Here is a 15,682-nt window from a genome sequence, read left to right on the forward strand (position 1 = left end):
AGCATCCCCCGCCACGGAGCCGCCTCCGGAGGCGAAGAGGTAAGTGGGTTTGGCAGGAGCGGGATGGTGCTTCCCAACCTGCCCTCTCTGTGCCGCAGACGGGACCGCGGGAGGTGGGAGGAGCAGCAGATGTGGCCGTGTCCTGGGAAGGATCTTTAAGGGGGAGATCTTTAGCCTCTCCACAGCCTAAGTTTAGGAATAATAAGGTTGATGAGTTATGAAGATATTCTTGCAGTTTGTGTTCCTAGAGAAAACTTTTTCAACTTAAAGAGGCTGCATCACCTAAAGTAATAATGTGACTTCCTTGTAGCTGCTGTCCATAACGCCCCAGCTCTGTTCATGCAGGGAGGAGGTTTAACCCTGCCAGCTCAGGCTTAGCTGGGAGCTGTGGCAGTACCAGGGGCATCCTGCTCCCTGGCAGGCCCTGCCTTGGTCCTGCTGTTGGGTATTGGGGTCCTGGGGTGGGCAGGACCAGCCCAAAATGTTATTCGCAAATTTTAGGATCTGGTTAGGATTTTAACCAAATCTTAGAGTTTGTTCCTGTTTCACCTTCCCAGCAACAAATGTTAATGAGTCTCAGAATGTAACCCACGCCTGGGGAGAAATAGCAAAAATGTCAGTGGGAAGATCTTGGCATCATCTGTGCTGGTGAATGCTTGTGCTGAAGTCTGTCCAGGTCTCCTGGCATGGCTGGGAACACTTGACCTGTCAGAAATGGACGCTGTGTCCAAAGCTGTTCCTGCACAGGAAATGCCACGCTACCCTTCGGCATTTTAGTGGGAGATTTACTCTGAAAACCATCTTGCTGGGTTCCCCCAGCTGAGGGGACAGAACAGCCCTCTGTTTTGATGGGCAGAGGTGGAAAGAGGTCAGAGGGTTGAGTGGAAATTGGAGGGACTGGCCTGCAGCCAAGCTGGACATTATGGAGATGGGCTGAGTTCTGGCTTCTTTCTAATGAGCTTCTGAGAAGCCTTCCCTGGGGAGAGGTGAGGTCGAGGTGGTGGAAGAGATCTCTGACATACCCCATTGACATGAGTCACACAACTTTGGCACTGAACTCAGATGAAATCAGCTGCTCTTGCAGGACTCTGGAAGTGCCCCAGTGTCTCTGAGACTTCTGGGACATCTCAGTTTTTTCTTGCCTTCATTGATAGAAGTGGTGGATTATTTGCCACTTCCCTGTCACACGAGCAGCACAGCCATAACATACTTGCATCTCAAAGCCCCACTACATGACTCTCTTCTTTATTTCTCTACCTCCTGCCTTGTTCGTTTGTCACCCTTGGGATTTTTTTTTTCCTTGGCAAAGGAGACTATTGGGCTGGGGCCTGCTATCTCAGACTGCTTGTCCTTGAGGCATTTTCTAACAGCAAAGCCTTGGTGTGTCTAAACACACTATATCACATATAACACATTATAGGGATGTCACCCCTATAGTGTGTCACCCCCATAAGACTCGCTGTGCATCTTGCTAGTGAAATGTGGTTACCCAGGAGGTGACTCTTCCCTTTGCACAGACAGCTCTCCCCAAGCCTGTCTTTGCAGAAGTGAGGTCCTTGCTCTGGTTTAAATTCATCCCTTCCTTTTGCCAGTGGCACCTCACCCCTGTTTTATGCATGAGGCACATTGTCAAAGGAAAATGAAGAAAGGAAAATATCAGTCTGGTGTCTTCAGCTGCATTGACTGGTTGATGGTTCCACAGTGAAGACTTCCACAACACATCTCAGACAAACACTGGAGCAGTGGCCAGTTGTGGATGCCCTGTCCCTGGAAGTGTCCAAGGCCAGCTTGGACAGGGCTTGGAGCAACCTGGGATAGTGAAAGGTGTCCCTGCCCATGGCACAGGGTTGGCACGAGATGAGTTTTGAGGTCCCTTCCAACCCAAACTCTTCTATTGACTCTAGGATTCAAGGATTCTATGACTACGATCAGCTACAAAGAAGTTTTGGCTTTCTCTAGTAAAAAAGAACAAAATAAATTATGGATTATCAGGAGAGGAAAGTTTGTCCTGGAGCATCTTCCCTTTGTCCTGCATTTTCAGTGCAGCTTCAAAAAAGCTTACAGGTTCTTCAAATAACTGAAGTGCTATACTTTCCTTACAGGAATAGTTTCCCCAGCATGAACTTTGAAGCAGAGATTCTGACAACTCCACACGATAATTCAGGTATTTGGGAGAAAAAAAAGAAAAAAAAGAGATGAAAATAAAATGCCCACTTAGATTGTTATCACTATGAACATGTTTTCACTCTTTTAGAGTTAGAGATTGTTGGAAAAAAAAAAAAAAAGAAAACAACAAAGCAGCAGGATGGTAAACTGACTGCAATTTTGGTGATTCAAGGTTTATGTTAGGGTAGAGTTCAAAGGATTGAACATTGTTGTGTTCCTGTGTTGAAGATGCATGTGTTGAGGATAGATACTGATGCTTTTACCTCCAATAGGGCTGGACCAGGAATACAGCTGCCAAGGACATGTGGTTTTGGAAAGAGCAGAGACATTCAATTTGAGATTGCAGTGTCCTGGATGGGCCATACATGGTTCTTTTATTAGTGGTGACTAAAAGCAGGTGATAAAAATGCAACTCCTTGAAAGGCAAAAATGATCATGAAGATGTTCTGCTGAGTCCTGTCCCTCATCCTCATTTCATTTAAGAGGAGTAGCTGATGTTTTTTCCCACTGAAGGATGCCTTTTCATTGAGCATTGATCTCGCAGGTGGAGGCTGCACTACGAGTGCCTTCCTCCTGCAGCCCATTGTCTGAGACACACCCAGCACTGCAGGACACCTTCTCATGAGCTCAGGTCTTAGTCCTGCCATTGCTCCTCAGCCCTGGGCAGCTGGCCAGAGCCTGTGCCCCGGCAACAGCCCTGTCTTTAGGATGGGACAGCAGGAAAGGGAGACTTGGCAGTAATTGCTTGGAACCCCTAGAGTATTCCTGGGGTTTGGCTCAGAGGGAGACATCTTGGTGTTAGTCACCCACATTTGAACATGATCCCATTCGGGTGAAATGTTTTGCCATCAGCTGCCCTCCTGGCCATGAGCTGCAGGTCCCAGCAGGGAATTCACCTCCCTGGCAGCCCGTTTCAGTCCCGTGCTGTGGAGAGTCACAAATGAGATGCACAGGGGTTGGATATCTTTGCTCTAGCTGCAGGTGGCAGTGTTTGTGCTGTATCACCCCTCCTGGGCTGGGTGCCAAGAGCTGCCCAGCCACACTGTCCAGCCCACAGCTTTGGACTCATTGGGTGGTGACTCCCTTCACCTTTTCTTTAGTCTTCCAGAAAACCCCTCCAGTTCCATCCCTTCTTGAAAACAGAGTGCCCCACATCTGCCTAAACATTTTGGAGACATTTTCCTCAGGCTGTCCTGTAATGATGGGTCACTTTGCAAACACGCTGATGTCGAGGGGTAGCTAAGAGTAATTTTTCAACCCTGAGTGTGAACAACAAAGTGCATCCTCTGCATCATTTTCCCAGATTTTTTGGCTCCTTTGTTAGGTTGGGTTTCTCCCATGAGGTAAGTGCTTTCACTTCACTTGCCTCAAAGCCTCTAATATGCAATCCATATTTGTTTCCCAAGAGCTCTACATGATCCCTTCCATGAGAAGCCTCACGGCTGAGGAGTATGTGGAGGCCTTTAAGACATTCTTGGACCACTCAACAGAGCACCAGTGCATGGATGAGTTCAACAAGGAGCAAATGCCCAACATTGTGGCTGGGTAAGGAGGACTTTTTGGGGGCAGGAATGAACTTTAAATGCTTTTCGGTTTTAAGTCCCCTAATAGTGGCTTTTAGGACGTTCTGTTTAAGGACTCCAGAGTACGTGCTGTTTCAAATAATACACTGTACTGCCTCTCAGCTTATGTTAAGGAAAGGCTCAAGACGTCATTCTCATGTCCATCTCTTTTCATTAGCTGTTTTTCCAAGGATTAAAGTTGGGGTTTTTTGGTTGTTTGGGTTTTTTCTGAAAGAAAGCTCTCTTGTGCTCTCTCCCTGCTTTTGGGACTTCATCACATCCATCCAAACAGAAACACATCTCTAATTCTCTCCTAGTGGCTAATTCGTGGTTTTCCCAATCCCCTAAGACCTCCTTATTTCTATCCTAAGTCGATTTGCATTGCTTAAGTACCAAATGATAATCAGTTTTGTAAAGTATTGATGTAATATCTTAAGGCTGGATAACTGCAGACAGCTTCAGAACAGCCAAGATCCAAAGCACAAGAAAGTCCTTTCAAGTCTGGGTAATTTTTGGATGTTATAGGATGGATATTGGATGGATGCATATTTTGGATGTTATACTGTATTTTCCTCCACTGAGAAAAAGGGTTTAGGCAGGCAGATTTTTATTCTGCAGATCAGATATATATGTAAAATAAGCAACAAAATAACAATCATTAAATATTACATTAAGAAGTTTTAATTGTGAATTTAAATAATGAAAAGCATTGTGGCTTTCTATGATGCTGATTTTGGGATTGTCAAAGGGTCTTGACCCTCATTAGGGCAAAAGCTTCTGGACTTGCTCACAGCCTTCAGGACTTGCTCCTCATCCCTGTGTGGAATCATCACTGTGGTGCCTCCTGAGTGTGTTTGGGAAACTCAGTCCCTCAGCAGTGTCCGTGCCTGAGAGCAGAGTAAGGCCATAAATCATGCCAGGGCAGGGCTGTGACTCAATATTCTGCCAGGAAGCAGGTGACTGGAGTCTTTGAATAAGCAATTTTTAAAAGATAAAAACCATTGAAGATTCAGACGCTCCTCCCAATTTCAATCCAAGATTAACGTCAATAAGAGATGATTTCCAGTGGATAGCCTAATGGTTTTGCTTTTTTCTGGATATTTATATCCAAAATTCCCTCCTGAGGGTGCTGCAGTTTTCCCTGCTTCCCCAGCAGTGCCATCCCACTCGGGTAAAGCCCCTTTGCCCTGGGCTTACCAGAGGCTTTTTTGCCCAGTGCCAGCCTGAAGAAATCTCCTGGGCAAAGGGTGAGGAACTCTACACCGTGGTACCTACTGTACTTTGAAATCTGAGCTGGCTGGTCTGGGCAGGTCCCTGCCATGCTGGTTATCACCAGGCTCAAAAGGGATGATCAAATTTCCGTCCCAATTCATGTGCAGAACATGAAAATTTCCAGGCTGACGCGTCAACCAAGCTCTAAGAATGGAAAACGTGAAGGTGTGTGATACAGTGTGGTTAAATAATGTGAATTTATCCTTCCAGTCTCGGCCCTGGAAAATCGACCATCAGCGTTCTGGGAGTTGGGAGTGGCACAGGTGAGAGTGTGGGGATGGGGCACGGGCGCCTGTGGGGAGCAGGAGGAGAGGCTGAAAAATTGGGCAATGAGGATTACTCAGACATTCCTGACAGCATTTCCCACTGAAGCACAGAAGGGCAGAAGGAAGAGTGGAGTTGGGATAGGAGTGCTCCTTCCTTTCTTTCCTTCTCCATCTCCCTTCTGAACCACTGCTGCTCGGATCTTTCTGGACACTGAGAAATGTGTGATTTTAGCTTCGTTTCTCCCTCTTGGTGACTCTCACCTGACTTTATTTGCCTCAAAGCAAGGACTCCTCCTTCTGGTGAGGTACAAGAGCATCTTCAAACCTTGTGGGAGGGAATTAAAAACGTTGCAGAGGATTTTTCCACCAATAATCCTGCCTTAGACCATCCCCCCTGTAAGGATGTCTCCTTTTGCTTTGCTTTCAGGGATCTCAGAGGCCAAAGCTGGCAGTGTCCTGCTCTCAGTTGTGAAAAACCACCTGGCCACAACCATTAGCATGCATCAGCTTTTTCAAGATGTTTCTTTGTTACTGCTGTGTTTTTACCCAGTGATAAGTAGGGTTTAACTGCAAATGATATTTTTCCCCAGGGAGAAACCTATCCTTTGGAAAAATAGCTTTAAAGTTCTTCTAAACACATTTTTTTTGTTTAAAAAAAGCCACAACAACAAAATAAAAAAGTGGTGAAACAGCCAACTTTGCTCCTAGGGAAACTGGGAGAAAATAAAGAGTAGAGAAAAGAGGCAGTGGTTTGATTTGTCAGAGTTTACTTCTGCTTTGAAAAGTATTTTCAGCTGAATTTTAAATGCTAATACTTTCAAATGAAAGCATTTTCCTCACTTTTTTTTTGGTTTTGTTTTCCTGAGTAAGAGAAAATTAGCATTTGATTGTTTTCCCCAACTGGGAATATGCTGGAGCATATGAGAAACCAAGCAGGAAGAAATGATTCAGTTCTCAATTACCCTCTATTTTCATTAAGTAATATAAAACAGAAATTCTGACTCCACAAAAGCACAAGGGGGAAATGAACTTTTAACATCGTCCTTAATTTTCCTTATGTCCTCTTCAGAGGAGGTTTTAATGGAAAAATAAAGCCTCTAAAATTTCCTGGGTTTGCTGGGTGAGTGCCCCTCACAGAAGCCAGGACAGGGGTCCAGACCTGCACCCTCCAGCTTGCCCATGGCTGCAAGAGCTGAGCTTCTGGGGCTGGGCAGGGAGTGAGCTGGGATGGCACCGAGTAAAAGGTTATATCTGATCCCTGACCTTTTCAGAGGTGGACTCTGGTTTCACAGAGCCCCCAGAATTAGTTTAGTTGATGAAAATATTAACGGCGATTAGTGGCTGACTCCACATCCTGAAAGCCTCTGTTGTGGTCCAAATCACGTTTTCTCACTCTCCCCACGTTTTCTCATGGCTGGTTTAGCCCTGAGCTGGAACTTTCCAGAGCTGCAGAGAGGTTCCAGACCTGTCCCAGCCTTGCTGTGGTCGGTGCTGAAGGGTTATTGCTGGCAGGGCAAGCTGCAGCAGAGAAATTCCTGCCCTAGATGCTGGATTTTGCTGCTTGTTTATACAGACACCCTGGTTGAAGAGGTTATTACCTGCTCTTGCAAACACTGCATTAGGGATTTTACAGAGGTGGACTGAAAAGACCCCAGACCTAAGGAGCTTTTAAGAAATCCACCAGCTGTTGATAGACCCATTTGCCTCCATCAGTGGCTCCAGGGCAGGGGGCAGTGATGCTCTGCCTCTGGCCCTGCCCCAAGCCTGCAGGCAGCTCTAAGAGCTGCTGCTCCCCAAACCAGGCACTTACAAACTGGCCTCTAGGACTGTCACAAATGATTCAGCTGCTGCTATTGGGATCCTCCTTCCTGTCAGCAGTATTGGTCCCTGCACCCACCTCCAATGGATGCAGCCACAGCCTCTCCCTTGAGCCTTTGGCTGGCCCTGCCCTGCCTCCACTGCATTCCTCAGGGGCCTGGGGTGTTTTTGCTCTAATTTCAAAACACTCATCCTTCCTTTGATGTCCCTGTAGTGCTGGCACGGCTGATATTTCCCTCCTTGAATTCCGTGTAGTGCAGCACCTGCCAAAGATGACGGCTCCTCCCGTGGCTGGTGCATCAGCTGAGAGAGCAGGGAGGATGCAGGATCTCCTATCAAGGCCTCTCTGTGTGACATTTGCGAGGCCAGGACTATTTTTAGGCCCCACCATCAGCTACAGACAGGATTCTTGCAGAGGTCCCATCAAGGTGGTCGCATCTGCTGTTTATTTACATAGTTCCAAGTGAACCAGGGGGACTCATGCCCTTGGCATATCATACATGGCATTTCTGGGAAATAAGCAGCGTGACCTGTATCACCTCAGAAGAGGCTGGAAGTTTCCTAGAACAGGAGGACAGACTGCTGTTTGCTCCTCCAGAGATCACACAGCAGCACAGGAGCACCAATGGCTAAATTTGCAGGGCACTTTCACACAAATACGTGAGTCTCTACCTGTATTTCCAAGATAACTATCAGTTATTTGATGCCCTGGGCTGAGACCATGTGGACAATCCCCAAAGAGGGAGGATCCAGGCTACTGCATGTCGGTGGGTCTTTTCTCTTGTGATGCAGATCCCCAGGTCCTGGGCCTGTGTCACAGCAGCCACTGTGTCCCTGTGACAGCCCCAAAGCCACCCCAGGCATGCTGGGGTTACACAGCTGTGTCAGCTGCCCCCCTGCACCCATTAAAACTTTGTGAGCTTGTTGAAAACTACTGTTTCATGGTTATTTTTGTAACAGTGAGCTCTGATTGTTGACCTGTCTGTCCCACCAGCCAGGGTATTGCCATGAGCAGGTTTCTGTGCTGCTGCTTGTCTCTGCCTTGTTCTCAGGCTCCTCTGTACCTCTGTGTTAGCTTGAGCTCTACAAGGCCATGGTAAGAGCATCACCAGGTTATGCCACTGCATGAGCCACAAAGCAGAACCCTCCTCACTTCTGCTGGGGGATTTCCTGGCAGGAGTGGTGGCACTGGCATCCTTCCATCGCATGTACCTGTTTTCTAAAGTAGTGAATTCGTGTTTATTTGATAGGTGAGCAGGATTTGAAAATGATCAGGATACTGCAGGCTGTGCACCCAGGGGTCTCTATTGACAATGAGATTGTGGAGCCCAACCCACAGCATGTGGCAGCTTACAAAGGTAAGGCTACACCTGCTGCCTGGGTTAGAGCAAGGAGCATCCATTTGAATGATGAGTTTTTCTGCTATTTTATGAAATTCGTGGTTTGCTTTCACTTTTTGAAACAGAGCTGGTGAATCAAGCTCCAGACCTGCAGAATGTTTCTTTCATCTGGCACCAGCTCACTTCCTTGGAATATGAACAGCAGGTGAAGGAGAAAGGCACACATAAGAAATTTGACTTCATCCATATGATCCAGGTAATGGACATTAACACAGGACTATTGGATTTAACTACCCCCTTCAGTTCTGCTGTATGCCTGATTTTAGGACCAGAGCTGGGCACAGCTCTCCCACAGCAATTCTGCAGAAGCTCTACAAACACCAAAGCTGCAATGCTCAGTGCTGTGAGGTGTCCCTAAATGAGCATATGGAATCAGGAAAGGCTGGGAAGCATCTGGAACAGAATTTAAAACACCTCTAAAGAAAGGGTTTAAGCCTTTGGGAGGTCATTGCACTGTGGAGGAGGAATAATGGCCGTGTGTCACTGTCTCCTCTAGATGCTGTATCGTGTGGAGGATATTCCCAATACTATCAAGTTTTTCCACAGCTGCCTGGACCATCACGGTAAACTCCTGATCATCATTTTATCAGGTAAGGGAGACCCTGTATTTTTTTTTTTTCCATTTCTGGAGTTTTGAAGAGCTTTGAAGTTTGAGAGCCACAAGTATTTATCTGGGGATATCAGTGGTGCTTATTCTATAGTAAATAACTAAAAAAAAAAAAAAAAAAAAAAAAAAAAAAAAAAAAAAAAAAAAAGCTGGATTTCATATGGAAAATGCAATCTTGAGCTTAGCCTTGGGCCCCAGTGTCTGATGGGGCCACTTAGGCACAGCCTTTGTGCTCTTGCTTCCCTGCCTATGGAATCCATGTAGCAGACAGAAATGTGGCTGTCCATGGATGAAGGTCAATCCTGCCTCGTGGTGAAATCAGCACTGTAAAAACACAACCTCAGCTCTGAGTGGACTCATCCTTAGGGCTCTTATCTTTGTACAGCAATGACCCAGACCCCAGAAGGACAAGAGATGCTGCCAAGAGCTGCAGGCTTTATGGCAGGACAGGAAAAAAGAGGCACAACATGATGGCCCTTCTTAAAAGAATAGAGTGTTTCACCCCTTGTGCCATTCATGAATCCCCAGCTCACGGTGTGGTGGATAAAGCACAAATTCCCATGCTCCCCATTAAAACTGCCTCTCACATTGCCTGTAGGCTGTTTCCCTTGCTGTTTGGGGCTGCTATTTGAGGTATGTATTGTCCAACGAGCAATTATAAATGAGGTTTGATGTGTGAAAACATCTGCACTGTTTTGGCCCAGGCACAGTTTAGGAGGTAGCACGGATGTTCAGGCTCAGCACATTGTCCCTCTGACTTATAAAAATATGGATATTGATCTAATATCAATACCCAACTGTGGGGGACAAAAAACTAACAGTTTAGAGTTAGAAAGTGTGTGTTTAATGCAATGCCAGGCGGGTGGATGGGATCACTCCCTAATATGTCCTGCAAGATTACAAGTGATTACAGAGTCTATTTATTTACAAAAGCGTTGAATACCCAAAATACAAATGCACATTCATAACCCTGACACCTCCCAATCTGTGCTTTGTGTGGTATTAGCTAAAAAGCTATTGACCATGAATAGTTTGTTCCTTGAAATAGGTCGGTGGTCTCTTTTGTGGGGAGAGGTCATAAAAGGAGGAAGGGAAACGAGTCTTCCTCATTCTAAACTTTCAATCTTTTCGCTGGATAACAAGACAAACTATGGCTGGGTGAACTCCAGCTTCCTGGCTTCCTGACTGTTCAATGAGTTGTGAATATTAGAAAATTTACCACTGTCTTTGTTCCTTCGGATCTACTTTATCAGTTTCTCTGTTTATCATTGTAAACACAGCTAAACAAACATCAAGATGACAAGCAATTAATTATTTAGATCCGGGATAACTATCCCAGATCCAGTTTCTTTCAACTAACTATTAACTCCTAATTATTTTTAGCAAAGCAATAAATTCAAGCAAAGTCTCTCCTCAACGACAACCTTAACTTTGCTAAAACCCTTAATTCTTTAAAATGAGTGCCTCACCTCTAGTGTGTACCCTTCCTTCTGGGCCAATTCAGTGCTGGAGACATCTCCTAAGAGTTTCCTTTGCCCGGGGCGGTTTTGCAGGGAGGGCTGAGGGGAATCAGGTTTTTATGAGGCGCAGATATGTGTAAGCAGACTCACGTAAGGGGAAATTCTGCCTCTGCGGAGGGCTGAGCCGGCAGAGACGGAGCTTTGCCGGCTCTTTTCATTGATTAGCCGGTGTTTGCTGGCCAAAGTAACGTGCCCGGTGTCCCGGCAGACAGCAGCGGCTGGGCCAGCCTGTGGAAGAATCACCGGGACTGTCTGCCCGCCACCGACAGCGGCCACTACATCACCTGCGGCGGCATCACGGACGGGCTGCGGCGGCTCGGGCTGCAGCACCGCGTCTACGAGTTCCCGTCGGGCTGGGACATCACCGAGTGCTTCGTCGACGGGGACGCCGTGGGCGGCCGAATGATGGATTTCCTGACGGGGACAAAAAATTTCCTGGGCACGGCCCCGGCGGCGCTGCGGCGGCGGCTGCGGGAGGCTCTGTGCCAGCCCGAGTGCAGCAGCACCAGGGACGGCAGGATCATCTTCAGCAACAACCTCAGCATGATCGTCGTGGAGTCCTAGAGCCCGCGGCTTAGCCGGACTCGTTTTGTCACACTGTGCGCCCTTGTCTGTGCTTTCACCGGGACTGACACTTTTCTGTGCAGCCAGCACGGTCACACACCTACAGAGAGTCTGTGGCACCTCGGCAGCCCCTGTGCTTCCAAATGTGCCAGGACAAAACCAGCAAGATGTCCCACTGCTTTGCACCCAGGTAATGCCACTGCACAGAGCTGTAAGTTGCTCTGCACTAGGCTATTTCACGTGGTTTTATCAGTGTAGGCGTTTTCTGCCACAAGTCTCTCGGCGTCTCACAATATAGATACGTCTTAAAAATTTATCAGTCTTTTTTGTTTGGAGAGTATTTTGGAAGCCGGGATGATACTTTGCCCTGTGCTCTTTCAGGCAGACATTAATTTTGTTACTTTCTTACTACTGTTTGTCTCCATATAAAATAAAAGCAATCTTAAAACAAACGAAAAAGTCACATCTGGTTCTGCACGTGTGGGATTATAGAAGATGAAGAGCAGAGAGGTCATTGAGTTAAAACAAAAAAAAAATATGCAAAGTGCCATTTTATGGAAGCATTAAGGGTTTCTTGTGAGAAAGATGGGCCTGAGGATGTGGAAGAGCTGGGAGAGAGCTGCAGCTTGTCCTTGTGCTGCAGCCCTGGGAGGCAGCTCGGCTCTCTTGGAGCAGCATCGCTGCAGCACAGCAAAACAGCACCAAGGACACTACAATGTGGTGTATGTGGTTAAAATCTTAATATAGGTAAGTTAAGACTATTTCCCCAGGAGCCTGAGCTCTTCAGAAGGCTGAAGGAGGGGCTGCCAGGGCAGCCAGCAATAAAGGGAGGTGCCACACAGGATGAGGTTTGGTTCTGCTTTTGGCACTGTGGTGCTGTGCAGACCTTGGGCTGAGCACACAGGGAAAGCTGCCTGCAGTGTCAGCAGCCTCCGAGGGGGAAAACAGCAGCTCAGGTGGGAAACACCTGCAGACACAGAAGCCATCTCTGGGTCTGATTTGTCCATGCTCAAGCTGGGTAGGACACCCCTGTGTGCACCTGGAGGGGCTCAGGTTGATGTGTGGTATGGATCAAATGGCTTCTTCCAGCACCATGAGCACATGGGTTGTCACACAGCATGGCAAGACATTCCATGTCATTGTCACCGAGAGTCCTGCTGATCCTGCTAAAACCATCCCAACCCCATCCAGCTGAATGCAGTTACTGCCAGGGGCAGCATCACCCTGAAAAGGGCCTGTGGAGTCATTGTGTCTCCACTCTGTCCTTTGGGGGTTTTTTGTATTTTTTTTAGGTTTGGGTTTTATCCTATCTTTTTGAAATGCAGCCATTTTTGTAACAGGAAAAATGAGCAAAACAATGGGAGAACAGTAGCATAATATCAAGTCCCTGGCAGGAGTGAGGCACCCTGGCCTGCAAGTACTATTTTTTTTTGTCAGTTCCAGAAACATCAGTCAAGACTGGACAACATCCTGCAGAGTACCCCACAAGCTTTTCCCTTTGATCCATCCCATTGTTTATTCCCTAGGCATCTCCTTTGCTGGTGCTGGCTCCCAGCACTGGGCAGGGAGTGAACAGCTGGGCTGTTGGACAGGCTCTCAGCACTGCTCCCATCAGTGCTCTCCTTCCACTATCAATTCCCATGCTTTATTTCCAATCAGCAATGATCTCTCTCTCTCTCTCTCTACCTGGTAGATTAGGAGGAAAAACAAAAGGTACGACAAACCAGGCTTGCTTCTCAAGCTTTGAAGAAAAATCAACCTGTTGGTCTTTGCAGAAATCTGGCACAATACTGGGTCTGCACAGATCTTCCCCAGCCCAAGAGGTTTCCCAGCCCTCTTTGGAGGGCTGCAGACAGACACATTTCCAGTAAGACTCAGCAGGACCCATCTGTGAGCACAAAATTTACCCACACCATCGTGAATCAATGCACAAATGCTCCAAAAAAGGGAGCACTTCAAAGCAGACTGTTCAGGGACAGGCTGGGGAGATGAAACAGGGCACCCCATTAAAACCACGGCTGATCAATGCTTTGTATGTAATTTTTGCTTTGATTCTTCAAAGCAAGTAGTTTATCAACAACTCTGCTTGTACACGTGGAATAAATAGCTTCCTAAGTGTTCCATCTGTTGATATATTTATTCTTTGGTGAACATGCTGTTTAATAATTATTTATTTTGCTTTCTAAGGGACACTCTCCTCCCATGCAGAATTTCAGGCTGTGCTTTCCCAGCACCAGGAGTGTGGCCACGAGAGGGCTGCAGCAGCCAGCAGAATAAATCCACCTCCCACAACACTGCAAATGCTGAGCTGAAGCAGCACAACCAAAGTGAGGCAGACAAACGCATTTAGCTTCCTTTGCTGGCTCATTGCATCCCAATCCCAGCAGCTGGGGACCACGCTGTTTTCTGCTGCAGTCATGGGCTCTGACTCCAATTCTGGGCTCTGGTTTGTAAAAAAGTCATGATGGCACAGCCCAGCTGCCACAGGGGATGCACAAAATCATTTTTGGGTTGGTTATGTTTTCTCCCACTCCATGGCTGCAGCTTGGCTGCTGCTGGAGCTCAGGTCTGTGGACAGGGACCCAGGAATGACAGCTCCCAGTGAGGGAAACACCAGGGACCCAGGAATGACAGCTCCCAGGGAATGAAACGCCAGGAAGGGACCCAGTAGTGAACCTCAGCTCCCAGGGAGGGAAAACACCAGGAAGGGACCCAGGAATGACCTCAGCTCCCAGGGAGGGAAACACCAGGAAAGGACCCAGTAATGACAGCTCCCAGGGAAGCAAACATCAGGAAAGGGGTGGCAGCAGTGAGATGCTGCTTCAGCCTTAGCTGTGAGTCCGATCAGCCCTGCTGAGCTCATGCAGGAGGAGCTCTGCTCCATAATGAGTTCCATGGCAGTTCCCAGTCAGTGAGGAGCCAGGCCACGTCTCCCAGAGGGAACTGTGATGCTCCATCTGCACGAGTTTGTTCCAGCCCAGAGAGAATGCTCTTGTGGACAGCCGTGCAGTAAGCTGCCCTGTGTTCTCTGCAGTAGAATCAGTGCCTGCAAAGCCCAGACTGTACAGTTTCATGTGGAGCAGTTGCAGTTTTTTCCCTCATTTCCAGTTCATAATGTGCCCATTTCAGTGCACAGCTCTGATTGTGTTACAGTCCCCTAGGAAGGAGCCACAGAGAACAACCCTTTACAATGCCAAGGAGGGATAATTTTAGTTTTACTGGGCCTGCACGCAGTCTTGGGGGCTGAGTGGTTTGCCTTTGAAGTGTTAAAGCTTCTCTACTCATGAATATCGTCAGGGTAGAGAAGGTAGCATAGCAAAATTTAGTAGCCGATTTCTGAATAATCTCATTAAAAAACAAGCTCAGTAAAATACTGCAGCATATACTGAAAAGATTATGCTTAATCTAAATGGGGAGGGGGGGTGTAAAATAAAGAGGCTGAACTTTTTTCCCCTCCCCATTTTCCCACAGAAATCTGTTGAGGCTTACATCAAGCATGTAGGATTGTGCTCACCTTCTTGAAGCTTACAAAGGCTTTTGGAGGAGTAATAACCTCCTGGACATAGCTCTAGAAAGGTGATTATCATCCTGCTTTTTAAATGGAATTGTTTTTTTCAAGGTCATATCCTGCAGACTGAGGATGAACATCTAATCCAAGTCTAAAAAATATCTTTATCATTGAGCATCGCTCCTTGTAATCACTCCCCTCCCTTACTGAAGTATCCATAGAAACTTAAATCTTGCTAAATGGTGAAAGTCCTCTTAGGCAGAGAATGTGTTGTTCATCCCCCGAATTCTCCTTTAATTCCTTGTTAACAACAAATAAAGAAAGGAAGAAACAAACCCCTCCAAGATAAATGTTTGGAGTAGAAGCTCCAGCTGGAAAGAGCTTGTGCCTGAGGAGGGTTTGTGGAACATGTGAGATGGCAGGATCCCAGTGGGGCTTTTCTTCTCATCTCTGAGAAGGAACAGGGAAGAGCAGAACAGGAGTTTCACTTCCACTCCCCACTTCTGATGACATGTTCGATTAGACCTGCCAGCAAATTGCTGGAGAAAACATATGTTTTGTCATACATTGTAATGATGGTACCTCTGGTGAATTTATAAATGTGATAAGGAAATTTTCAGAGCGGTCTCTAAGTCCCTATTGCTTTGTTAACAATTTTTTAGCATCCTATTAATCACTCTGTATGTATCTGTCAACAGCTGATATTATGGATTAAGGAAGATTACAGCTCATTGCTCCAGTGGCTGTTTTCTTTAGAATTTAACTCCATGGGCACTTTGCCATTTGCCTCCCTCTGACAGAACCAGCCTCTCGCCTTTGCAAACACTTTGCAGTGCTTCCCTCACTAAGAGTGGCTTTACTTTAAAAAGTATCAAAAATGCTCATCCAGAAGGGAAATGTTTTGATTTTATTATTTCTAGAAGAAGGGCTAATACACTTTCAGTGCTGAACAAAGAGTCCACAAGATCCTGATTTACAGATGTTTGCATGTAGATAAAT

The 15,682-nt window shown here is 46.7% G+C and overlaps 1 protein-coding gene across 1 annotated transcript; it reads left to right on the forward strand.

Annotated features, from left to right (window-relative positions):
• The first annotated feature begins 1,333 nt into the window (after window positions 1-1,333).
• On the forward strand, window positions 1,334-11,208 carry LOC136363718 (carnosine N-methyltransferase 2-like). The gene is made up of 7 exons (XM_066323168.1): window positions 1,334-2,164; window positions 3,573-3,711; window positions 5,211-5,263; window positions 8,335-8,442; window positions 8,550-8,680; window positions 8,981-9,074; window positions 10,820-11,208. The coding sequence occupies exons 1-7, from the start codon at window positions 1,981-1,983 to the stop codon at window positions 11,173-11,175; spliced, it is 1,065 nt and encodes a 354-aa protein (XP_066179265.1). The 5' UTR covers window positions 1,334-1,980; the 3' UTR covers window positions 11,176-11,208.
• Window positions 11,209-15,682: the final 4,474 nt, after the last annotated feature.

The sequence above is a fragment of the Sylvia atricapilla genome, chromosome 7 (genome assembly GCF_009819655.1).
Source record: "Sylvia atricapilla isolate bSylAtr1 chromosome 7, bSylAtr1.pri, whole genome shotgun sequence".
NCBI classification, from domain to species: Eukaryota; Metazoa; Chordata; class Aves; order Passeriformes; family Sylviidae; genus Sylvia; species Sylvia atricapilla.